At 53.2% G+C, this 25,088-nt stretch overlaps 1 protein-coding gene across 2 annotated transcripts; it reads right to left on the bottom strand.

The window, feature by feature from the left end:
• Positions 1–3,574: 3,574 nt before the first annotated feature.
• RBBP8NL (RBBP8 N-terminal like) lies at positions 3,575–23,846 on the bottom strand. Of its 2 annotated transcripts, XM_015647103.3 has the most exons (15): positions 23,715–23,846; positions 19,474–19,637; positions 16,607–16,749; positions 15,275–15,317; positions 14,807–14,902; positions 14,348–14,460; positions 13,265–13,337; positions 11,863–12,029; positions 11,306–11,394; positions 10,243–10,406; positions 8,310–9,087; positions 7,793–7,901; positions 5,779–5,840; positions 5,322–5,442; positions 3,575–4,163 (listed from the first exon to the last, which is right to left on the bottom strand). In XM_015647103.3, exons 3-15 carry the CDS (start codon positions 16,671–16,673, stop codon positions 4,045–4,047), a joined length of 2,001 nt encoding a protein of 666 aa, XP_015502589.1. In that variant the 5' UTR covers positions 16,674–16,749; positions 19,474–19,637; positions 23,715–23,846; the 3' UTR covers positions 3,575–4,044. The 2 variants fall into 2 exon arrangements, with proteins under 2 accessions (XP_015502589.1, XP_015502592.1); XM_015647106.2 differs by lacking the exons at positions 13,265–13,337; positions 14,348–14,460; positions 14,807–14,902; ... (2 more) ...; positions 19,474–19,637; positions 23,715–23,846 and adding an exon at positions 12,177–12,459.
• Positions 23,847–25,088: the final 1,242 nt, after the last annotated feature.

Below are 25,088 nucleotides of genomic sequence, written 5' to 3'. Positions count from 1 at the left end.
AGCTGAGTTCCCAGCACAGTTCCCTCTTGCTCTGAGCTTGTGGGACTTCCTACCTTTCCTGCCTGTTCCCCTTACACATGCAACAGAAGAACCTTTGTGTGGTGGGAGATTTTTTCCCCCCCTGAGATGGAGATTTATACTCATGGCTCAACTTGCACAAACTCACTTCTTACAAAATTTTACAAATTAAGCCTAGAGAGAAACAGAGACTGTAATTTTACTAGTGAGTTTGGTGGGAGGCTGAGGCTTGGGGAGGCCTGGAGGGTCTGAGAGCTGAGATCAGTGCTCTGTGCTGTGAGGATGATTCAGCATGTGCAGATTCTTAAGCATCAGGAAGCAAAAGAGTTGCAGTGGTCCGTTACCGGAATCGTTTGGTCTGCCAGGCAATAAGGGAACCACTCATTGCTGTTTCTGATGGACTAAAAGTGAACAGAAATGGTGACATCATCTCTCTCCCAGATTCCTGTGCAATTTCAAATCCAGCCCCTGACCTGTGTGAGCCCAAGCTGGGCTCTGAACCCCTTGCTCTGGGAAACCTCTGCACTGGCCCAGATGTCCTACCTACATCACAGCACTGGTGACATCAGAGCTGAAATGTGTCTGAACAAAACAAGTGTGAGTTTCCAGCCTCCCAGAAGAACTGATCTGCTCTTGGGACAGATTCCCTTCAGCTCCATTGCTCTGTGGGATGTAACTCATGCACTTGAAGGGTAATTTCAGTGCATTTTTGAAGATTACTGTGTAAAACCTCCTTCTTGTACTGAATGGAAGCATGGCAACAAAAGGGATGAACTCTGCAAAAAGCAGAGACTGCTTGTTCTGGTACACAAATGCCACTTGGAGTCACAAACCAAACTCCTGTGCAGTTATTTAAAGGCTGCTGAACACTGCCATGTGTGCTCCTGCAAACACGGCACCTCAGGCAGGGCTGAACCTTCACATGGAAACCTCTGTGGAGATCCAGAGCTGCTTGCAGGGCTCAGATTTCTTCCTTACAGCAGAATAATTCAAGTCTGAGGCTGTCTGCATATCACCAAATCAATACATGCATTTACCTGTCAAGAATGACTTGAACAAAAGACTGACAAACATAATTTTGAGAATTAATGGACCTCAGCAATTACCCATCTTTCTGTAGCATGGTGAGGAGGTAACAGCAAGCCAGGGAATGGTAGGAGCAGAAAAATTCCAGGGCTGGATCAAGTGCAGCATGTAAAGTTTAATTTACTTCAACAACTTGCTCACAGGAGCACTTTGTTCAGAGCTGACAAAACTAGTTTTTGTTTTTTTCAGATATGGGGTTGCCCTAACTGTGAAGTATGTGTATCTGCCAGCCCCTCAAACACACCCAGCATGAGATACAGGTGACAATGTCTAATGAAAAAAGGCAACAAAAAAGGTATTAAAATTATTGATTTTAAGGTGGATTCTGTGGTGGTGTCGTGCAATGTGAGGGAAAGAGATCTTTGTGGGAAGAAAAGGAATTGAGGACTTCATTATTCTTGGCAGGACTTCCGCACATTTTGCTTATCAAGGGACTGTCATAGGGAGTGATTACTTTATAGTCCATGAAAGTTCCCTCCCTCCTTCATTTCTCCCGATCCCAAGCAACCTCCCTACAGTCTGAGGGGCCTCACTTTGGGATTGCATTTCAACTTCTCTCCTTTTTTATTCTTTTCTTTGCTGGGTATTTTTAAAAGACAGATTTATCCAATTCACCACCGTGTTCAGTGGGTTATTGCTCTCCCCTCCAGGCTGGTCTAAGGGGCAGATGTTGTGCTGTCTGCCCAGGGCTGAGAGGGGAAGGCATCAGTGATGGTCCTGATCCATTTCCCATGGCCATGGTGAATGCTTCGAGCTGGGATAAATCAGCCCTGTGACCCTGGTGACCCCACCACTACCCTGGGTAGCTCGTTCCAGTGATTGATAACCCACTCAGTGAAAATTTTTACCTAACATCCAGTCCAGACCTCCCCTGGTGCAGCTTGAGGCCGTTTTCCTCTTGTCACTCGGTACCTGGGAGAAGAGACCAACCCCACCTGGCTGCCGCCTCCTTCCAGGGGCTTGTAGAGAGGGAAAAGGTTCCCCTGAACCTCCTTTTGCCCAGGATGAGCTCCCCGGGTTCCCTCAGCAGATCCGTGCTCCTCCCTCGTCATCCAATGAGCTTTTCCAAAGCGTGAAGACGGGAGGAAGATGATAGCTGTCTCAATAATCTTTCATCCTGGGAAAGTTTCGCTCCTGTGAAATTCCGTGACAGCAGCAGCGGCCCCGCGGGACTCCCGCCGCTCCATCCCCGCCGCTGGAGCATCCCCGCTCCCCTGCCCGTGCCTCCACGGCCATCAGAGGGTTGTGATGTGCCCTGGGGAGGCTGAACCTCATCCCCTGCGCTCGGGGAGCGGCCCCGGCCCGGCCCGGCTCTGCCCAGCAGGCGGCACTGCCCGCCCGCAGCACGGCCCGCAGCTCCCGGACCGCCCCGGGTCCCGATCCCGGTCCCGATCCCGATCCCGCAGCTCCCGGTCCGCCCCGGGTCCCGATCCCCATCCCGATCCCGATCCTGCAGCTCCCGGACCGCCCCGGGTCCCGATCCTGCAGCTCCCGGACCGCCCCGGGTCCCGATCCCCATCCCGATCCCGCAGCTCCCGAACCGCCCCCGCTCCCGATCCCGCTCCCGATCCCGCAGCGCCCGCAGCTCTCCCGGTCCCGGTCCCGGTCCCGGTCCCGGTCCAGGACCGACCGCACCGCTCCCGCTCCCGCAGAGCTCCCACTCCTGCCGCTCTCCCGGTCCTGGTCCCGCTCCATTCCCATTCCCGGTCCCGGTCCCGGTCCCGCTCCTCTCCTATTCCCGGTCCCGGTCCCGCTCCGCTCCCATTCCCAGTCCCATTCCCGCTCCCGCTCCCGGTCCCGGTCCCGGTCCAGCTCCCGCCCGGCTGGGTGCATGCGAGGCTGCCCAGGCAGTGCCGGACACTCCTCCCCTGCTCCCCCGCAGCCGGGGCTCTCTGAATGGGATTTTAGGTGCTAGGAGCAAAGGACGCTGCCCTTGGCTGGCTGTGCTTTGCCTTCGTTCTTGTGAACAGGCAAAAACCCCACGTTTAAATAGAAATAACTGCAGGTAAAGGAAGTGGGAGTGCAGCAGGAATTGGCTCTGGCACTTCTCTGGTCTCTGTTTTGTCCCTGTTCTCCACCTGTGTGCCAGGAACAACCCGGCCTGGCTCCTGGATGTTGCGAGCAGGGATGCTCACTGCATCCCTTCCCGTCTCATCCCATCAGAAAAACATTACTAGGAACAGCTTATCCACGTGAAAAATAGCTCCCAGCAATCCTGCCAAGGTCAGTGTGAACTGCTGAGCTGGTGCTCTGCTGTCAGCTGCAGCTGGGTCTCACACACTGGTCTTTTCCAGGATGGAAATACAGGACACCGTGGGGAGAGGGAGCACCCAAACCCTCCCATCCCCTGCTTCTCTCCCTGCCCTCTCCAGGGACACATCCCACCTGTCTGCCCATGTACTTGCTCCTCACTTAACCAGAAAAGAAAAGAAAACCCTGGACTTTCCCCAGGTCAGACAAGATCCACGTGTGTATGAAACCTGGGCAGGGATTTAATTGAAGCAGGTTTGTGCATGGGACTCTGCAGTATTTGGTTTGGTCACCACCCCTCAGCCAGCCACTGGGACATCCTTCATGAGGAGAGGGGTCTCTAGTCTCTTCTCCAAGCTTGAAATCCCAGGGAAGAACATGGCTCTGATGCAGGGCGAGGGTTTCAAAGAGACATCTCCTCTTCCTCGCTCCAGTCTGAGGGTCTGCTCTGGCACAGGGCTGGGGTCACTGACCGTGGGGCTCCACCAGCAGTGACCTGGCTGTTCCAGGTGGCACCTGCACGGCTCATCCTTGCCCAGCCTCTCCTGTAGCTGAGTGAGGAGTTTCAGGGTGCTCTGCTCATAAATGAGTCCTTATGAATTCCCCACTGCATTCTCTCCAGCATGGGTGGGATTCTGAGGTCTCTGAGCCCTCTCCTTTGGTCTGCAGTTGCTCCATCCTGCCCTGCTGTTAACTCTCCTTGGAGGGATCAGTGTGGGAAGCTGAGCAATTCTCCAGTTCCTTTGTGATCCCCACTGGGCATTGCTCCACTTTGATTTTCTTTTTTCCTCTCATTGACTTCTTAGATCCTGTAAACAGCCAGATGACAGCAGGAGTTAACCACAGAGAAATGGATTTACACTTCTGAAGTCAGCATGGCCTCATCCCAAAATAGGGACAGCACAGGGGGAAGCAAAACTCAGCAAAGGAAAGATGAAGAGAGAAACCCCTCACATGTGAGATGTGTGGGTATCCAGGGGAGGCTGTTGTGATCCTGGACACAAAACATGCAGAGCAGAAATAGGCAGAGAGCTGACCTGATGCAGATGCGTCCCTGGGAGGGTACCCAGAGCAGCAAGATGCATTCTGTGGATTTCTTCCCGTTCCAGTGTGGTTCATGGCCCACACTAGATGTTGAGAGAGGTGTTATGCCCTTCCATCACCCCATTCCTGCCAGAGCTGCACCCACCCCTCACTTGGGACATCCCCATCCCATCCTGGAGGGTCACATGTGTCTGCCTGGGCTGCACAGGACAGCTTCTCCCCATTGCCCCAAGTGGCTGGTTTTGTACAGCAGATCCTCTTGTCACCCAGCTCTGGTGGTGTCCCCTGAATGAGCAGGGCCCTCTGAAGGCCAGGCTGTTAAACAAGCTCCCTTCAAGTTTAAGCAACAGCCCTCTCTGCATTTATGGTTGGGCCAACACTTCCCTGTTTTTACCACCAGTACACAGGAGGTGAGCAGCAGGGTTTTTCTGACAGAGCATTTTTAAGGCCTGACAGACAAACTCCCTTATCCTTGCCCTTATCAGGAGCAGTTTTCTTCTTATTCACCTGTAGGAAATGTGGGTACAACACATTCCTCTGTCAGCAGGGAAACCTCCACAGCCACACTGGCAGATCAACAGAGCTGGCAGAAACCTTTCTCTGAATGTCAATAACTCACCCCTGGGAATCTGGCCTTCCCCAGTCACCGCCTCCCTGACCAGATAAGCAAACACAAGGGACTAAGCTCTGTTAGTTTAGGTGCTTGGGGTGCTCTCCTGGGAACCCTGCCCAGGCTGTCCTGGCTAACCATTAGCAGGGGCTCCTCTGGCTGGAGATTATGAGTGCTGCCAAAACATGGCTCAGAGGAGCATGGAGGAGAAGCCTCCTGTCCCCTGGCCTTGGGAATGTCTCACAGGAGTCCCTCTGGAAGCACCAGAAGTTGTAGCCTTGAGCTGACGCCCCAAAGGACTTCTCCTCCTTACCTTTCATCCAGGGATCCTGTCCTCTTTTTCTCTTCCTTTGCTGAACATGAACTTTGTCTTTGGTGCAAAAGTATTTCCCATCAGCCTCAGATTCTTGTAGGACCTCATCTTCATACTTCTCCTACACCAACGAGATGAACAGTCAGTCTACAAACTACCCTGGCTTTCCCAGGGAGCTGGTGGCTTTGCCAGGGACCTCTGTGACCATTGCTATGGAGTGATGACAAATGCTATTGTTCATAAACACTGTCTTGACTGTCTGGAAAGAGTGGCACTTCTATCCCTCAGCAGTAAGTTGTGCAACAGGGTGGGAATGAGGTTTGGCACATGGTGCAGGAAGAGCCATCACGTTCTGGAGGGAGCTTGGGCTGGGACAACCTGTCTGATGCCTCTGGGACACAGCAGCCTAAGCTGATGGCTGAGGAGAACAAACAAACAAACAAACAAACAAACAAACCTCGCTGTCCGTCGTGTCTGGCTCATCCGATTCTTGCTTCAGAGACTCGGTATCATTGTCATCTAAAGAAACACAAAAAGAAAGGTTTTTGGCTGGTGGGAGGCTTGACAAGCTCATGAGCAGAAGCAGAGCCACCAGCCCAGTGGCTCACAGAGGCAGAAAGCAGCTTCAGCAATAAACTGTGTTGTGAAGCAGAGGCACTGCAAGCTGCGTTGCCTGGAATGAATGTTTAGGAGTGATCCAACAAGACTCTGTTGGGAAACCAGCTCCCAGGAAAGGTGGATCTGGAGGACTTTGTTACACCAGGGTCACTAGAGCTGTCCCAACATCTGTGGCTACGTAAGGTGAAAAACTGGGGGGTATTTAAGCCCCAGACTGCACTGCCCCAGGTGGGGAGAAGCATGTTGGGGTGAAGAGACCAAAAGGGACAATCCCATGTTTGCTGCTGGTTCAGTCTCTTCAGGCTCTTGACAAGGAATGTGTGCTGAGGAGCAGAGGGAGGAAAGGCAGGGGAGACACTTCCCTTCCCAGCAAAAGCACCTCACTGCACACAGAACCTGGGGCTGCACAGCCCCAGACATGTACCTGCACACACCCGACCTCTGCACACACTGAATCTCCATGGGCTGGGGGCCAAGCCTTGCACACACAGTAACACACCTCGGCTGGCCATGCTGGGCAGAAAGGACTGGGCACAGGGCTGTGCCCTCTTATGAGGAGCAGGGACACCCCAGAAGCTCAATACCTGTTGCTCATCACACCAGGTCTAGCCAGGATGGAGCCCAGCAGGGGAGCCCCCTCTTGCTGCCCCTGCAGAGGTGGGAGAGCAGGTGATGCTGCTTCCAGGCACTCCTGTAGCGTGATCCCATCCTCACCTTATCCTTCTGCAGGCTAAGGTTCACTAGAAAGTGCAGAAGTATTTGTGTATTGTTTCCCGAACTTTGTGTCAACCTTAAGGTGAGAACTGAAGAAAATTCTGTATCCCCACACCCAGAATGTAATCATCTGAAATTCTTCTGCCATGATGATATCTTCTTAGCATGCAAATCATGGAGATTTTTTTTTTAATTTTTTTTTTACCCCCATGAAAAATCCTGCTCCAGAGAGTGTTCCCAAACCACTCCGACACGCCCAGACCAACTAATCCAGGTGAGCTCAACTTTCCGGCCAAGCCAGTAAGTCTGGTACTGAGCAGCTCCCAGCAGACGTGCTTCCCACTCTGATCCACATGGCTGCTGCCTCCCACCTGCCTGGACAAACCTGGCACCTGTGTCTCAAGGGGATCAGGCAGGGAGAAAGCCTTGGAAGGGCTCTTTTGGAGGATGGAGCAAGGAAAGGAAGGAAACTGTCCTGATCTACCTGCTGCAGGTAGCAGCATCCCATCCTTTGTGCTCAATCCTATGTGCTGTGTCATCACAGGACACACTTTGGAGCAAGGGGACACACAGGGATGGCTTTCCAGTGCTAGTCCTGCAAACCTCTTGCATTTTCCCCATCTCTGCTGGGACATTCTGAGCTGCTTCTTCCCTGAGAGGAGTGGGAAATGCTGGAGCAGCAACATTGCCTTGTTGCTGCTCGTTGTGGGGTGGGTTTTGCCAGGAGGTCAGAGCTACACTGACTCCTTAGCTCCTGGAGAATTCCATGTCCCCAGCGTGGAGTGCAGGGTGCTCTGCTGAGTGTGCAAGGACAGCCCAGGGGTGGCTCCTGTCTGTGCTGGACAGAGACTGGGCTTTTCTGCAGAAGAACAAGGATTACTTTCTCCCCATATATACTGAGCCTGAGTTTTGGACATATCTAGGGTTGAAAACTGAGCTCTCAAAGACAGAAATGTGAAACCTGAAGTTCCCTCCAAAGACCCAGAAGAGCTGGGAGACAGGAGCACTTGGTCCCTGGAAGGTGGGTTTGCAAATGTGTGCAGAGACCAGCAGAGAGCTCGGGGCTGGGAAATGCCTTCACCAAGAGGCACCTTTCACTCTTGCCCTCTCAAATGTCACATTTGCCTGGGGCTTCTTACCTGCTTCTCCCTTCTGTGCACTGACATCCTGTCTCATCCCAGCCTCAGGAAGGGCCTCTGGGTTGCTTGGTGTGGAGCTGTTTGTCTGATATGCCCGTGAAAGCGTGAGCTGTGGGACACAGGGAACACAAACGCTGCTGTCAGCCACCAGGCAGGAGAGGATTGTCCCAGCCCTTACTTGGTGACTGTGACACCCACAGGGACAAACATCACCGAGATGTTGCTGTGCACTGTGGTGTGTTTGCAGGGAGCCCAGCAGCTCCTGTGGGAGGGGGCACAGGCACTGCCTGCCCTTGGGCCTGGATGGGAACACTCTGGGCACTGGAAGGGAATGAGAGCCAGGACTGAGCGAACACGGCTCTGCCGTGCACAAATTGGCTTCATTGTGCCCATTTGTGGGTTTCATATCAAACCCATCCTCCCAAGGAGATTAACGTGGTCACAATGGTCCCAGCGGCAGTGCTGGGGTGGGGAAGGGGTGGGGGCTGCAGTCGATGCCAGCAAGAGCTGTACTTACCACAGCTGCATCCTCCTCCTCCTCTTCCTCCTCCTTGGCAGCGCCGGGCAGAGGCCGGGTGGCGCTGGGCCAGTGGTAGGGGCAGCGCAGGTTGTCCCTCTGTGTCCTGTGTCCCCCGGCAGGGCTGTCCCCGGCGCTGTCCCTGGGGCTGCCGCAGCCCCGCAGCTCCCGGCGGCCGTGCCAGCCCCCGTCCCTGCCGCGGCCCGAGTCCGACAGATCCAGGGGCGCGTCCGCATCATCGTCCCTCGCCTCCTTCACCTTCGCTCGGAGCTCGGAGCGCTCCCGGCCCGGCCAAAGCTCCTTCTCTTCCTTCCCATCCGCAGCATCCTCCAGGAAGAAGCTCTCCTCCTTGCACGCTGCCGCGATGCCCAGCCAGGGGGAGAGCGGCCGCTCCCCGGGCCGGAGCTTGGTGTCCCGCTGGCCCGGCTGGCACTGCTGCAGGAGGAGATGCTGCAGCCGCTCCCGCTGCTTCAGGAGCTGCAGCTTCTCCTCCAGCTGCTGGTCCCTCACGTACACCATGGTGGCAGGAAGCTTCAGCAAGGCTGCGTGGTCATCCCAGCTGTCCCTGGAGCGCGTCCTGCCGTCGGCAGCTTTGGCCCGGAGCAGGGGGCTGGGGAAGCTGTCCCGGTCAGCCGGGGCGCAGGGACCCGCCAGCCCCAGCTGGTGCAGGGAAAGGTGCTTGTGCAGGAGGCAGAGCTGCTCTCTCCGGGCACTCAGCTTTAGATTTTCATAAGATGGAGCAACCTTTGGGGAGTCCAGTTTGCTCGCTGTTAAATAACTAAAAAAAAGTGTGGGGTAAAATAAAAATTACGTTAGGTAGATCATGTTGGCAAAAAAAGACAAATGCAAAAAAAGCCCAAACCAAAACCAAACAAAAAAACCAAACAAAAAACCCCCAAAACCAACAAAATAAAAAAAACCCAAACCCACAAAAAAATATCAAAAGATCATCACATTAGCATTAGTTTTCTCATGGTTTCCCAGCTCTGCAGGGATGTGTGTGGTCTCTCCTGCTCTTTCCATGCCCTGTTGCAGCTCTTGGCCAGTACATCATGTTTGTCTTTGTGTTCTGTGCAGGGGAGGAGGGTGCTGGTGGCCAGGGACATCAGGCAGTCAGCAGTGGGTCTCCACACAGTGCAGGAAGCCATTCCCATCCCAGCATCCAGCAGCAATCCCCTGTGCCTAGGCCATGGCAGCTCAATGCAGGGGCTTGAGTGAAGGTGAGGATGCAGTGACCTCTCAGATCAGCACTGCTACTAAGTCAGTTTTTGAATAATGGCAGCCAGCAACATCCTAACTACCTCCCCTGGGCTTTCTTAGTGCCTGGAGATCCCCAGGACAGAGGAACAGCCCACCCTCCCCTAATCTCACTCAGTGGGAAACTTTTACAGCCATCCTAGGAAGGCTGGTACAGTGCAGGAGCCTGCTCTGCAAACCCAGCGCCTGCTGCTCTGGTTATTTGGCAGCTTCCATGAGTGAAAGCTGTTCCCAGGAATGCCCAGCAGAACTACTCACACTCTGGGAAACTCGCTGTCTCTACAGGTGAACTCACTGGCCTTGCTCAGCCCTCTGTGCTCCTGAAATCAGTGGGGAGGATAAGCCTGGGAAGTGCTGAACCCTGCAGCAAAGCCCATTAGAGCAGATAAGGAGGAGCAGGAATTGCTGCCTGCCTGGGACAGTCCTGCCTGGATGTGGGGTCACCCAGTTCACTCTGTGGGTCTGCCTGTGGAGCTGGAATAACGAGAGCCTGATCTTGCTGGACTCCAGTCATTTTTTACTGGTGCAAACTGGGATATCCCCCCCTTCCCAAGGCTGTGGGAGAAGTTTGGAGAGGAAGGTGGACAGACACAGTGAATAGTGGCCATCCATCCATTGAGGGACAGCTGCAGTGGGTGGATCAGGCCCACACCATGACTCCCAAGCTGGTACTCACGACTCGAGGCTGGGGCTGTGCTCACGCTCCGGAGGGAGAGGAGTCTTCCTCGCTGGTGGAGACACTGCTGCCCCTGAAGGACTCTTTTCCAGGAGGCAGGGTCTGGAGCCAGGTCTCACCAGGGCAATGGTTCCATGCAGCTGGTTGGAAATCCTCTGGGACGCCTGTGGCAGAGGACAGAAAGTCCAGGTGAGTCATTTTGCAGTGTGCCCCAGGCTCCAGGGAGCCCGGCTGAACTGGGACACATCTCCTCACCAGTGAGAGAGAACAAGACAGACAGCTCCTGAGTGTACTGCTTGATTATGGTTCTGGTCAACAGCTCTATCAAGTTTTTGTTCATTTTTCCAGGAATTTTTCCCTTCATGTGCTCTCTGTTTTCTGGCTGCACTGATTTGTAGCACAGGAAGTTTTGCATCTTCTCTTGTCATGATTCAGTGGCTTAACCAAGATAAGACCTGCAAATTCCTTGTCCCGTAGTCAGGCCTTTTTACTCATGCAAAATTTTATTCATGCAAGCTCCTGGCACACACTGGTTTGGTGGGTGTATTTCTGGTGGAGAACCTGGGCCAGGACATGGTTGTCTCCATCAGCTGTCATGAAAAGCTCACCACATGTTCTGACTTGACTTTCCCCTGCCCACCTGGAGATGTCACCAACCCTTCCTGTGATCCCTATTAATTATCCCCACAGCCTGCCTGCAGCCTTGCCAAAACCCCTTTTCACCTGCTCTTTCAAGTTTTTTGTGGAGGTCGAGTAAGCAAAACCTGTGCCAGAAGAGGAGAATGTCAGTGGGTGTGTACACTGGCTTGAGTTGCCATGACCAGGAACAAGGTCCAGGTCCTGCAGTGCCCAGTGTCACTGGCTGACACCCTCTCTGTGTTTGTCCTTGCAACCACTGAATGTCAGCCCTCTGGAAATGACAAACTACCAGGTCTGGCTCCTTCCACTCCCCAGGTGCCTCCTACTCTTTCCCTATCCCAATCTGCCTTGTCTTGATCCCGTTCAGATGACCACAGCAGTGGGGAGAAGGCCTGAGGACATCAGGCTGCCTGTGACAACTCACCATTTCTGCAAGGCTGACTTCTTGGAAGACGGTGCCTGGAGGAGTCCTGCTGCTTGGAGAGCTTCTCTGGAGTTTCTCTGGAGGCTTTTCTGCAATAGAAGACACAACCAGCTGCTGTAATGGTCCCCCAGAGCTGCTGCAGCCCTGCCCTGCAGTGGGCTGGAGCCATGCATCCTCCCAGGGATGTCACTGGCTGATACCAACCACCTCTCAGTGAAGATTTTGAGTCAAAATTACCTTCTGGCTCAAGCTAGCACCTGACTGAATGTGCCCTTCATTGCATGTGTGGGTGGGAGGAAGGAAATGCCATGGTCTCTGCATGAATTTTCTTTTAGTGAGAGCACCCAAGCCTCTTTTGCTCTAATGCAGAGTAGGGTGCTTATCCCTTGACCTGCATTTCCCCTCATCAGCTTTTCTGCTCATGGCAATGTCCATCTGAGCTGCCAACAGCTTGGTCTTTGCTCTCCAGACCCTTTCCCAGGGCAGTTTTGCACAATGGCTCAGTCACTTTCCCATCCCCAGATCCCTCAAGGGTGGCAGGAGCCAGCAACACCCACCTTCACTGAGCTTGAGGTCAGGCACATCCTGCTGGGCTTCTCCTGCTTCCCTGTGCTCTGCTTTCTCTGTGCTGACATTCCTGCTCACTGGGGACAGTACAGTCAAAGGGGAGCTTGGTGTGGAGCAGCTTTCTCTGGAGGAAACTCCTGGGGTCCTTGTCCTGTCCCTGTTGGAAGGAAATGGACATGAATGAATGAGAAGGGGCAGGAGAAGGAAGGTTTTGGAGCCACTGTACTGAGAGCTCTGAGCCTGATAAATAAATATACATATTTATGTATGTGTGGATGTGGATATACCTGATCCTCAGACTCACCTCCTTCCACTGCAGCTTATCAGCAGCCCAGCTGCAGTCTGGAGCATGGACAGAGCCAGCATGACAGCCCGAGGTGTGATTGCCCCACTTGCTTGTGGGCAACGTCACAGGAAGCCACGATGTTGGGTAAGCCAGGACACAGCTGTGGCTATTGCAAAAGCTCTGTGGAAACCTGTCCCTGGCTGGGCTTTCAGCCTGATGGAGGGGTGGATTCAGCACAGGGATGTGGTGTCTGCCCTCTGCCACCAAATCAAGATGGAGAGGCTGATGCTCTTGGTGACACAGAGGGAGTGCCTGAGCCTGGAGACACACACAGAGTCCTGGATGGAGTCTGATGCTGAGACATGGATGTTTGGCTGGAAATCTTCCTATCCAGCATCTCAGGGGACAGCAGAGCAGAGCAGAATCACTCAGTGCTCAGCAAGCCCAGCCCAGCCCACAGCTCTGGAGCTACTCAGCTCTTGGGAAGCACTGGGGAGTAAAGGCCAGAGTTTCCCTTTAAGTGGATGGTGCTCCTGTGCTCCAAAGAAAACACATTTCTAAACTAATCCCTCAGTGCTAATTCCTCTGGACTTTAAACCCTTGAGGAATGAGCTGATTTGTATATATTGGCCAGCCTGGCAGGTTACTTGGCTTCCAGCACAGCGCTCTGCTGGGCTGTGAACCTGTTGGTGCAGATCACTTCTCCCTCTTTAACCCCATCACTGTCCCTTGTGTGTCCCTTGTGTGTCACCTGCAGACCCTCTCTGGCTGCTGCAGAAGGGGAGCTGGTGCCATGGAAAAGCCATGGAATCCCAGGCTGAGGTGCCTGCAAGCTGCCCAGGGCTTTGTTTCCACAGGGTTAAATATCTTTGTTCCCCAAAAATGAATTGTTGGATGCTGGTGAACACTGCAGTGAGCAAAGGTCAACAAGGATTTTGAGACTATTAGGGATTTTTTCCACGTCTAACATACACAGGAAGCCATGGGAATTAGATGCTAAAATACCCCTGAGGATGCCACAGTCTGGACATTTCCCTGCCAGCTCTGGGGATGCCCTGGCTGTTTCCAACACCTCTTGTAAAGAATGAAACCAGGAAAGTGCTTACTCCAGGCTCCGGAGCCTCTTCAGTTCTTCCTTGAGAGTTTTATTCTCCTCCCTCAGGCGATTGGTCTCGTTTGCTGCAGGGACAGAGGTGGTGATGTGAGTTCAGCTCCTGCCAGGGTGCCACTCACAGCTCGCTGGGGTGCCCGGGGGAGGAGGAGGGAATGGCACCGAGTTTTGGAGGGATGCCAAATTTCCTTCCTCCTTTGTAAACATGCCGGGGCTAAGGGATAAAAGGGAGCAACTTTCTGACTAAAGTTTCATCAGGATTAGGTCTGCTTGCAGCTCACGCAGCTCAGGGGAAGAGCACAGTGGTGGATTGGGCACAGTGAACATCCTGGCCCTGAACACCAGGGCAGGGTGATGAGTGGGTGCTGTGTTAGGGGGAGGGCTGGGGGTGTCGGGGGGGATCAGACAGAGGCCAGAGGGAGATGTGAGCACCCAGCACTGGGTGCTGCAGCGAGGAGGCCAGGGGAGCACAGCTGGGGTCCCAGGCAGGGTGCCTTGCCTTGCTCCTTCTCGAAAGCAGCACTCAGGGAACAGTGGCATAGCAGAGGAGATAAAACAAGGGCTCTTGGCACCTCTCCATCCCTCCTAAATGCCTTATCTCCTTTACACCCATGACCCTCCCTGGGCCAGTCAGATCCCCAGGGAAAAACACCCTGTGCCTCAGCGGTGCTGGGAGCTCTGCCAAAGGCTCAGGAGAGGATCCATCACATGTGTTGCTTGATTTCATTTACCCGTGCTGAGCTGCTGCTGTGACTTTCCTGTCTTTGCCAGAGTGTTACTTCTGCCGTGCCAAATGCATCCTTTTTCCAGGCAGCTGACACAGCCTGGAATCTCTCTTTTTTCAGGAGGTGAGGAGGGCTGCAACCCCCAGCTCTGATGATTAGTGTGAAGGGCTATGTCTGCTTGGGGAGACGTGAACTGCCATCCACAGTCCTGCTCCCTCCCTTCTCCCCATCCCCAAACCCTTCCCAGATTCCTGCTCACCACAAGGGCTCACGTGCAAATATCTGGGAGAGGGATTAACTGAGCAAAAACCCAGCCTGCCAAAGCCAAGCTCACAGTGGGTGTTGGTACGTACAGAGGATGAAGATGTGCTGCAGGCTCTGGAAATGAGAGGTCTCATATTCATTCTGCTTCTTTTTGGCCAGCTCCTGGGTGACCATGCATCTGTCACAAAGACCAGCTCGCAGCCTGGAGGAAGGAAACCCCACAGCTTGTTACCACATGGTTTCCATGGGAGAAATCAGTTCCTGCCCTGCTCATGGGGAAGTGTGAACACCCAGATCATCCCCAGCATCACCCCACAGCCCAGCACTGGCCCTTGCACCCCTCCAGATGCAGCCCCACCACCACCAGCTTAGGAAAGCTCCTCTGCATGTGCCCAGACTCCTCCAGCCCTCCCAGCAGCTGAGTAAAGGAAATACAGAGGTTCATATTCTACATCCCACTCCTGGGGAGACAGCAAATCCCAAACTCTCCCCCTAGGACCGTGCAGTTGCTGCCACTCAGCAGCACCCCACTTAAAAACAAATCCTACCGGTTTTCTAACACCTTTACATTTTCTTTAAGGACCTTCTGTTGTTCCCTTAATTGGTGGTTTTTAGCAAACAGCTCTTCAATTCTCTGAGCATCGCTAGTTGAAGAAGCAGAACAAAGAAAAGAGGGTTATTAGATTTCTCTCCAAAACTCGTGCCTTCATCCACAGTGCCCTTTTTCTTGTGTGGCAGGAGGGGAAACAAATGTGTTGGAGCCTCCCTGGGATACCCTCCTTGGAGTTAGCAGCTTAATTCCTCCCACTTATTGTTTTCCAAGGGAGAAAGCACCGGGTGGCACAAGCATCACCTGCCAGTGGGAAAGCAAACTGGAGTTGGGATCACCCCAAACCCCGCCTGGAGCCAAAAGGCTTGAATTTGGCAGTGCCAGAAAGGCAGATGGTGCTCTCTAATGGGGCAGGAAGACTGAAATTCCAGTGGTGTAACTTCCCCTCTGCCCCAGCATCCCTCACCGGCACTTCTCTGTGGTCAGCTCCGTCACCTTGCTGTGCAGACCTGGGGTAATGAACAGACACAGAGAGGAGGGTGGTTACTGCCAGCTCCCCAAGAAGCAAATGCCACTGATGGAATTTCAGGAAGGGGCATGGCTTTGCAGAAATCTCATCCGTTCACAAGCCTTATCTCCGATAAGGAATAACACATTGCATGTGTTAAACACAATCACAATTTAATGTAACAGGGAAAGTTGTACAAAATGTGAGCTCCTTTTGTATCCCCACTATTTAATGAGTCTGCATTTCCTTCACAGACACAGAAAGTCTGGTTTCATTTTGTTTCTACTTATTTCTCACTGCAGCCTGCATTTCCCAGGTGGGCAGTATTTTATAGCTTTCAGGGCTGGAAAGCATCTTGGAGAATATTTACAGCTGAAAGGCTTTCCTTGATGGATCTGCAGACGTTGTATCCTGTCAAATTCATTTTATGCAAAGTAGATGTAAACATGTGGTTTAAATTGCTCAACAGTTTCCTCTAACTCTCACATAGCTTGAAATTACACAAGAGAAGAATGAATTCATAAGCCAGAATCATCCAAAAGTGCTGAAGTTTTGTTCATAATATTGATACTGGGAATTATTCTAATAGGAAAACAATTGGACTTGGAACTTGGTTGCTTAACCTAATGGGTTTTATTTTAATAATATATGGCCTGAGAAATAATTTATTCCCTAGAGGAATAAGCTATCTAACCTGACTCAAACATTTTCTTTAACAGAGCTTCATCTCCTGCTACTTCTGTTGTACAGATTATTGCATCTTTCCGCTTTCCCTTTGATCCCTCAGTGTGCAGATATACACCAATCCTCCCTGCTTGGAGCAGATGCCCAGCAGGTGTGTGTGTCACCCCTAGAAACCTCTCAATTTGCCTTTGTCACAGACCCTGGCAGCAGGGGCAGGAAAGGAGCCAAATCCCCCGTGGTTAATGCTTGGAGCAAGTGGGATTCCTGCAAGGACTGAGCATCTCCATGGCTTGTGTTCCAGATGCATGGAGTGCAGGAATGTCCTCTCTCTTCTGCTCCTTCTCATCACTCAAAATGTTAGTTTGTTCTCAATATGCCAACCAGAGGTACAAACATGCCAGTGGGTGTTCTCCCCTGAGGGACAGGCTGTGACCCCATGTCCCAGTCCATCCCCGTGGCTGCTGCTTGCTCAGCACTAATCCCCAAATCTCCCTAATCCACACCTGCTCCTCCTCCTTTCACATTATTTGACACCAAACAGATCAAGGTGGTATTACAAAGAATGGATCTTGCCCAGTTTTTGATAAGAAAATTATGTCTCCCTACCTTGGACCTCCTTCTCATGGACTTCCTTGAGCTTGTTCAGGAACTCTGCAAAACTCTCCGTTGTCATGTTAAGGGCTGAGCCACAAACCAGGCTGTGTCCAGTGTGAGGATGTCCTTTTGCTTCAAATTATTCAGGTTTCAGTCTAAAATAGAAAGAAGAAGTCCAACAAAAGGCATGTGCCTGGTGCATGTGGTGTTCTGGAAAGGACAAAGCCCAAAGCTAGGAAGGGAAATCATTTGCTAAACCCTGGGATGCATTTTTGTCCACCCTGCCTCAGCACTGAGCATAGCAAAGAGCATGTCTTAGATACCAAGAGAAACCCAGCTGGAAAATCAGGCTTTTCCTCTACTTGTTGAGCAGTTTAAATTGCATTTCTCTGGGATGAGGTGGGGCAGGGCATCTTCTCCAGCATAAAGCAGGGACTGCAGAACTCGTGCTGGGACCACATGGGGACCAATGATGGGGAAATTCACAGCAGTTTTAGTGTTTGAATCTCATGGACTCATCTCCTGCTGGGATGCTCCCTTGCATCCCTCCTCCCTCTGGCACCATGCACAGTTTTATGGGGGCAGCACACAGCACTTGGCCACCCACTGCCACTGCCCAGGCTTCCTGCACGGCCTCGCTGGCTGTAGCTGCTCTGAACCCTGGGAGACACCCAGCAGAGCTTTTTCACCCCATGGTACAGAGAAACCAGGAGAGATGGTGTCCTGAGCCAAGAGCTGCAGGAAGCTGTGCATGGGCACAGCACCCATGGGGTCCTCTGGGACCACCAAAACCACACAGGGAAAGAGGAACTTTCACACTAAGGCGTTTAGCATCTCCACATGGGAACTTCTCCCCCAAAATCATCCTGGGTTAGTGAGTTGTGGCGAGTAATTCTGATCCAAACTAAGCACCTGGACACTCAGCCTTCAACCACTAAGAGATGATCAGGGGGCAAACCTCCTCTCTGCTGCTGGGAAGTGAAGAGTGGGCTGGGAGCTGGGCTTTGTAGCCCCACGGGGAAGGTTTGTTCCGGCGCTCTCTCAGCCCGGCTCCTGCCCGTGCCTTTATCTGCATGTGGAGCAGGGATGTGCCAGATCGCCTGCATATGCAAGATGTGGGCATGCAGAGCTGGAAGAAGAAAGTTTCCCCTAAAGCATCTGATTTTCAAAAGAAATGAGGCACGCGCCAGCAAGCACGAGCAGCGAGCTCAGCACGCTCGGGTCGGCGGAGCAGCTGCCTGAACACGAACCATCCCGGAGCCTCTTCCTTTGGCTTTTGAGCAAATCTGGTGCAAACAGAGTAGAGATCTTACTCTCTGGGGAAACAATTTAAAAATATTCATTATTGCTGCTTCCCTGAGCATAACCCACCCGTTCCCAGGGTGGGTGATCTAACCCAGCAAATAAAAGCACGGTGCAGCTCGTCCAGCTCGAGGTCTGCCACTGGGAAATGGGATTGGGAACTGATCTCAGCCCCAAGAGCCACAGCTGGAAAACCAGCCAGGGGAAATAACGTGCAGCTCTACTGCAAAACAGGAAAAAAACCCTCCTGATGTTAATGGGATGCACTTCCCAGGACCACTGGGTCCTAAATTAGTCTCTGCCCTGGGCAAAGCACCTCCCCAGGGCTGAAGGGAGGTTGTGAGATCAACCATTGCCATCACAGGACTGACACCCCAAGTGCCAGCTGGGAAGGCTCTGGAGCACTCAGGCACTAATTCCCATTGCATTCTCCAGGGCTGTAATCTGGGAAGGGATTGTACCTGGGAGCAGAGGAGTCGGTGGCTGTGTGCTCCTACCGTGCTTGCTGCTGCTGGATCAGGTCCTGCTCTCCTTGTATTGAGGGGTACAGCCCTCTCCCCATGGCTGGTGTCTCAGAGGGCTGGAGCCAGCATTTGGGGACACAGGGATGCAGCTCAGCCATCCTGGGAAGGTGACAGCCTGGTTGGGAGTGTTGCCAGCCCGCTGCTCAGGAGGAAGGGCTGGGCTGGCAGGTGGAGGAGGCGCGGGGGCAGCCCAGGTGCTCGGTGCTGGATCTGGATCCCTGCAGTGACTCAGGGCTGCGGGCAGAGCCCAGCAGATCAGCACTTGGGGCTGGGGTGTGGGCAGCAGCTTTGCCTTCCATGCACAGTTGTGGCTGTGGTGCTACCAGGGCTGGGGTTTACTCCTGATTTTCTTTTCCTCAGAGGCCTCAGGTGAGTAGGGGCCTGTGACCTGCTGCAGATCCAATCAGCAGGGAAAAGCTGCCAGTTTTGGTGCTTTTTGAGATGCCAGCACCCATCTCTGCCTGCAGATGGAATAGCCACTCTGTGGCAAACCTGGTGAGGACCTCAGCTCTCGTCTGTGCTCTCACATGGCAACAGAGATCCTTCATGAGCATCGCTCCCTATAAGTCTTTTCCCAGGATTCAGCCTTTTGCTGCAGCAGAACAGCCCCAGTGACAGCCCAGGCTCCCTGAGGGGCTCAGCTTTGCTCCCTCTCACCCGGTGTGGACAGGTGAAGGGGTGAAGCTGCAGCTCCCTGCTCCTCTACCCTGCTCTGGAGGATTTACTGAGGGAGATTTATCGCTGAAGCCCAGACCACAGAGTCCCTCAGTGTGGAGCTCGTTCCCTGAGACAGGGATTTCATTTCCAGCCCCAGGCCCTTTGCAGAGCTGTCACTGGGATATAGAGCCAGCAGTGCTGGCCCGTGGCAGGGTCAGAGCAGCCCTTTGGCATCCTGGCAGGGCCAGGAATATTTCAAAGTGATGTGTGCCCTCTGCAAACAGAGCCCAGTGTTGGGGACCAAAGGCAAACTCCTCATCCAGCCCCTAAATCTGGAAGGTTTGGAAATCCCAGGACCTGGGGTGAGCTGTTGTTAAGTGCTGTGGCTTTGCTCACCTGCTCTCTGCATCCCTCGATGCTCAGCTCAGGGTGGGACAAGGGCTCCAGTTTGGGGCACAGGGTCCCTGGGATGTCTGCTCTCATACATGGGGCTGGAGCAGCCCCCAGCATCTCCTGGGTGCCAATGGCATCACTCCTTGGCCAGGATGCTCCTGTTGTGGCTGGGGAAAGGAAAAGCAGCAGGGAGGTTATTTTCTGTCCCATCTGAGGGGGCTGGGGAAGGGATGGACTTGGACTGGCTCTGACAGCACAGCCAACCCCCATTCCTTGGTCCCCAGGGAGTTCCTGACTTCTCAGTGCCATCCCCAGCACTGCCTGTCACACTCACAGTGAGCACATCCCCACCCTGAGCTCTGTCTCTTTTCAGGAGGATAAAGCAGCTCATTAGCTAAATGAGCTTAAGTCTTTAAAAAAAAAAAAAAAAAGGCAGGAAAGAAAAAGGCAGGACTGTGACATTCTGATACTGTGGGATCAGTGAAGCTTAATGGATTTACCAGCAGATATTTCCCCATCAGCAGTGCTGGAGTTGCTCAGCTCCAGGCTGGATTGATGTCACACACCTTTCTCTGGGAGATTGCTGGGCAGAGCTGCTTTGACCAGCCAAACTTTCTTTCCTTGGCTATCCTACTATGTTCCTGGTCTAATTTTAGAATTATAAAACAAGTTTGTACTCAGAAAAACTGCCTGATCACTCATGGAAAATCTGCAGTGCCAGGAGTATTTCACAGGCCGGTGTAGAGTAATGCTCTTTGCTGATGTACTTGGCTTGGCAGCTTGAAGAAGGCTTTTTTGGTACTTTGAGGGTTTCTTCTTTTTTGGTGGGTATTTATTTATTTGCATGATTTAACATGGCACAGACTGCCCTAAAATGGAGCCCAGTGCCTGCTCTCCAGCGTGCTGGGTATGCTGTGGGTGCTGCACGTGGGCTGCCAGATTGCAAAATTACCTCCCAACAAGAGAGACAGGAGGAGCAGCCTTGGCTCTTGCCTCTCCAGGGAGGAGGATTTGGTGCCTTCCTCTACCTCGCACAACCTGAAAATCCTCCCTGGAGCAGAGCAGCTGCCCCGTGCTGCTCCACCAGCCCAGGGCCCGCTTTGCAGCAAGCCCCAGGGTTGCCTCTGCCGGCTGCTGCATGGGGGTCCCACTGGGGTGATGTGGAGCTGCAGCACGGCTGTGACCTGCCCCAGTGGCCCTTTGTGTTTGTGGGGACTGGTGCTGGTCACAGCCCCTGAACCAGCTCAGCAGGATCAGCAGCACCAGGGAGATGCTGCCCCTGCTCGTGTGTGCACAGACGTGTCCCACTGCAGGGAGAGCTGAGCTGGAGCAAACCCTCCAAGATGCAGCTCCAGCCTCAAGTCCCAATCTGTACACTGATTTATTTCTACCCCATAAAGTCTCTGTTGCCATAATACTGCACAGCCCTGGTGATCACAAACTCAGCAGCTCAATTTCTTCCCCACCACCCTGGCCCTGTGGAGACAGCTCCTGCTTTTCCAATTGCTGTGGCCATCATCAAACCCCCCAGTTTGAGTTTTCTTCCATTACCTCATTTCTGCTCAAGAGCCCTTATTCCCCTTAAGAATCCTTGTTATTCCTTGCAATAGGGACATCCCTCCTCCCAACAGAGTCCTGGCTGCCCTGGCCTTGCAGGATCACTAAAACCAGAGCTGATGGTCCTCTGCAATACCTGAATACCCCCAGGATCTGACTGGCTTTTACATAGCAGGCTGAGCAGTCTGGGGATCTCTCCTTGCTCTGGCTCCATCTGGGAGGGAGGTTTTGTCCTCCTTCTCCCCAACTGCTGCTGCTTTGCTGAGGTTTAACAGTAAATATTTGTTCTGCTCCCCACTTGAGGACAAATGACATTTGGAGCCAGCAGCTGTGCCGTGATGCTCCCCTGAGTGTGGTGGGCTTTGGGCAGATCAGTGGGGCAGGCCTGTCTGCCCACAGGAAGATTCAGAAGATGATTAAAAGTATCCACTTATCTGCCTGCGCATCTTGGGGTAACCACAGCTTCTATAAACATTACTCAATTAACACCTCAAAATGCTCTGGGAAGTGGGTAATGAGGCATTATCACATTTTTTGGGTGATTTAATTGAGAAGTGGTGAGGCTCAGGAATAGCTCAAGGCCCTTAGCTATGGCAACAGAGCTTTGTTGGGATTGGAGGCACGTGGTCATTGCCCATCCAAAACACTTCCACTGCCACCCCCAGCTCCAGAGCCCCTGGCTGGGCAAAGTGGCAGGAAAATACCCTGGGAATCTCTGATAGGTGGTGTTATCACCCCATGCTCTGCCTGTGATCCCGTTACACTGCTCATGCTGCCTGGAGAGCATCTTGGTCTCACTGTCTTCTCCACAGCAGGAGATCTCCCTAGCAGCATGGCTCAGAGCCCACACTGTTCCTGACATGGGGAATTCATCATTCGTGGAAAAGCAGGTCTTGAGTGGGAGAACAGGCATGAAGATTCCTCTCAACCACACTTCCATACACTGGCACCTCTGCTCCTGCTGTGTGAGGGGTGCATGGGCATCCTGAGTCAAAATAATGGCCATGCAAATGGAAAAGAACAGATCTCTCTCCCCTGGGTATGGAGATATCCCTGGATATCCCCAGATGATGAAGTCTTGGAGAGGATCAGCTTTTCTCTTCAGCACCATTTAAAAAAGGAGAAATGTGCTAGGAAGATCTAGCCCTGCAAAACCCTCCTGGGTGTTTAGCCCTGCTGCAGCACCAGGGATGAGTCTTACCAACTCAGCCCATGTTGTGCTGTCCAGCAGCTGGGACAGACAGAGCTGGGCACTTTTACAGGCTGAGGCATCTCTGCATGTCCCAAACTCCTGGTGACACACCGGTGTTGGGGACACATTGCTACCTAGGCTAGGTTTTGAATCAATGCATCAGTGTCCTGTATCCTCCAGGGGAGGATCTGTGGTCATCTCCTCTGTAAGAGCTCTCAGGACTTTCTCCATGGTGGCACTGTCCTGGCAGAAGGGACAAGGAGCAGGCAGTGGGGACAGTTCCACCCACAGCAGCAAACCCCCGTGCAGGGAGGCAGTGTGTGTGGGCACAGTCTCTCCCCACCATCACTTCCTTCCTCCTGGATTTAGAATAGGGAAGGAGGATGCCAGCCCTGGGTAGCATTACACCTCGTGCCTGGGGCTGCTGGAAGCCCAGTGAGCTTCAGCCTCTCTGAATATTTATGCTGCCTGAAGGAACATATCTGGACAGCCCAGGAGGGCACTGTCAGGATGTCCCACAAGGGACACAACGGGGACAGATGGCCACCCAGCTAGTAGGGGTCACCATAACCCAGCTCCAAGCTGCCACTGAGGGAAAAAGCAGAAAATTTGCTCTCAGCTTTGGCAACAGAGATGAGTTCAAGGTGTGAAATGGGGTGGGAATGGAGACCCACAACTCCATTTGAAGTTATTTATTGCCCAGCATGTGCATGGCTTGGTGCAGGTCAGGGCAGGTTGAGATGCTGCATGGAAGGTGGATCAGGTGTGGAAGGGGGTGCTGCCCCCCCAGCACCCAGCACAAGCACCCAGGTGCTGCCTGCCTAGGATGGGCACATCCTGGATCCCACACTGTCCATCCCACATGGCCACAGCTCTGCTCCCCCATGGCTGTCACACTGCTGGATGTTTGCTCAGACAAGTTTTCCTGCCTCTGGTCCCCCTTGCTGGATGCAAACGAGACTGGGCTCCCTGGTACTCGTGTAAACCCTGACAGCCACAAAGTGCTCTGACCCTCCACAGCTATTTCACTCCATCTGAGCAGAGCTGGATGCCATTTCTCAGCGTTTTGGATCGCAGGGATATCCCATTACCCTTCATGCTCAGGTGGAAAACACCAGAGGAAGTTTTTGTTAAGAGGAGAGCTCTGGGGTCGTGGCTGGGCAGCGCTGCACAGCCCGGGTGGGCTCAGGACCCCTCCCCACCGACCCCTCTGAGTTTGCCACAAACCATTGGCTCCCACACCCCAAATTTCCTCCTCGAACTCTGAGAGGGGACAGAAAAGCAAGCAAACCCGTGACACACCAACCTCTGCCCATCAGATGGGAGCTGGACCAGGCTCCATCTGCCCGCACCAAGTGACAGCTCTCCCGGCGCCGTGCTGAGCGAATTTTGGGCAGCTCTCCATGTGTGTCTCACACCAGCTCCCTTCCCAGCTACACAACACTGCCCAGGATGCTGGGGGACAGATAAAAACCAGTGCAAGCACAATACTCACGGAGAGGACCGTGCCTGTGCCTCTTCCTCGGCTCCTGGAGCTGCGTTTGGGTGGTGATCAGGAGACGGACATCTGGGACACGGGAGCCAGCAGTGAGCAGTGTGGGTGAACTTGCACAGACAATAAGCCGTAATTTTTCCTTGCAGCCCGACTGGTTCTACTGGTTTGCGTTTCTTTACCCCAGCAGCAGAAAGGAGGCTCAGCTTAGCTAAAGCTGCCCAACCGGTTCTGCTGTAACACAAAAAGCGGCAGGACCAGTATGGTGTGAACCCAGATAGAGATTTGATTGTTTTCCCGTAATTACTGCTCAACCTGTGCTGTTGGTTGAAGTCAATCGAATTAGCAAACAGACCCTTTTAAATAATTCATCCAGCATTAAGATGGGAAGGTTTTTTGTTTTATAAAACTTGGCACTTTTTGAGAAGAAGAGGAAAAAGAAAAGAAAAAGAAATGTGACAGCAGCAGTAGCAGCAGCATCCTGCTAAATTAGAGTGACACAGCCAGGGCACACAACAACTCCCAGCCCAAACACTCGGGAGAGGGAAAGTGCCCAAATTGACAAAAATTGTTGCTTCAAATGCAGGATGAAAGCCTGTGATCATCCTGGATTTTCTTCTGGGGGCACTTTGCAGCGGCTGGGGATGCTTTAGGGACCAGTGAGGAAGGGTTGGGTGGCTGATCCTAGCTTAGCCCGGGTTTCCTCCCAGCTCCAGCTGCTGACACAAGCAGTTTTCACCCTAAACCGTGGGCTGGTGGAGCCGAAGGCAAAATGGACACTTCCCGAGCCTTTGAAGTGCAGCTACTTCAGCATCCCCTGGGGAAAAAATGCTGTCACGGATTCCCCAGCCCAGGCTGGGCAGGGACAGCCTTCCCCCGCAGTGCTGCAAGACAGCAGCAGCTCCAGGAAAAAGCAAGAGATGCACTTGCTCCCCTTCACGGCACTGATAGAAAGGAATAGAAAGTTGGTTCCTGCGTTTCTGGGGCTCAGGCAGCACATCCTGCTTTGCCAAAAGCTGCTCTGCCGGCTGGGCCCTGCTGTGCTGGCACAGCCACCTCTGAGCACGGCTCTGGCTCGGGAGGGACGCGTCCTTCTTGCTCAATAGGACACGTAACCTGAGGAGAGTGGCTTCCCTGTGACATTTCCAGCGCCAGCGGATAGGGAGAGCTCCTGTGGAAGGGGATTTGGAGCACCGAGGCTGAGCTGCTCCTCCTGAGTCATCCCGCGCTGTGCATCCCCAGAGCTCGGTGCCCAGCCACAGCTCAGACCCTCTGCTGGTGTAAAGCCCCTCCATCCTCCAGCAGCGATGCCACCACGCTGCCTTCCACCCCAGCTGCTCAGCTGGCTCCTCAGCCATCCCAGCAGAGCACTGAGCA

This window comes from Parus major, chromosome 20 (genome assembly GCF_001522545.3).
Source record: "Parus major isolate Abel chromosome 20, Parus_major1.1, whole genome shotgun sequence".
Lineage (NCBI taxonomy): Eukaryota > Metazoa > Chordata > Aves > Passeriformes > Paridae > Parus > Parus major.
This window is presented reverse-complemented; position numbering and strand designations above follow the sequence as displayed.

Excerpts from the sequence above, each read along its gene's own strand:
- RBBP8NL (XM_015647103.3), bottom strand. The coding sequence starts at position 16,673 with ATGACAACGGAGAGTTTTGCAGAGTTCCTGAACAAGCTCAAGGAAGTC. Across the intron at positions 5,841-7,792 it reads TGCACAGAAGGGAGAAGCAG|ATGACAATGATACCGAGTCT; the intron begins GTAAGAAGCCCC and ends GTGTTTCTTTAG. Across the intron at positions 4,164-5,321 it reads ACAGGATCCCTGGATGAAAG|GATCTAAGAAGTCAATGAGA; the intron begins GTAAGGAGGAGA and ends GGCTGTTTACAG.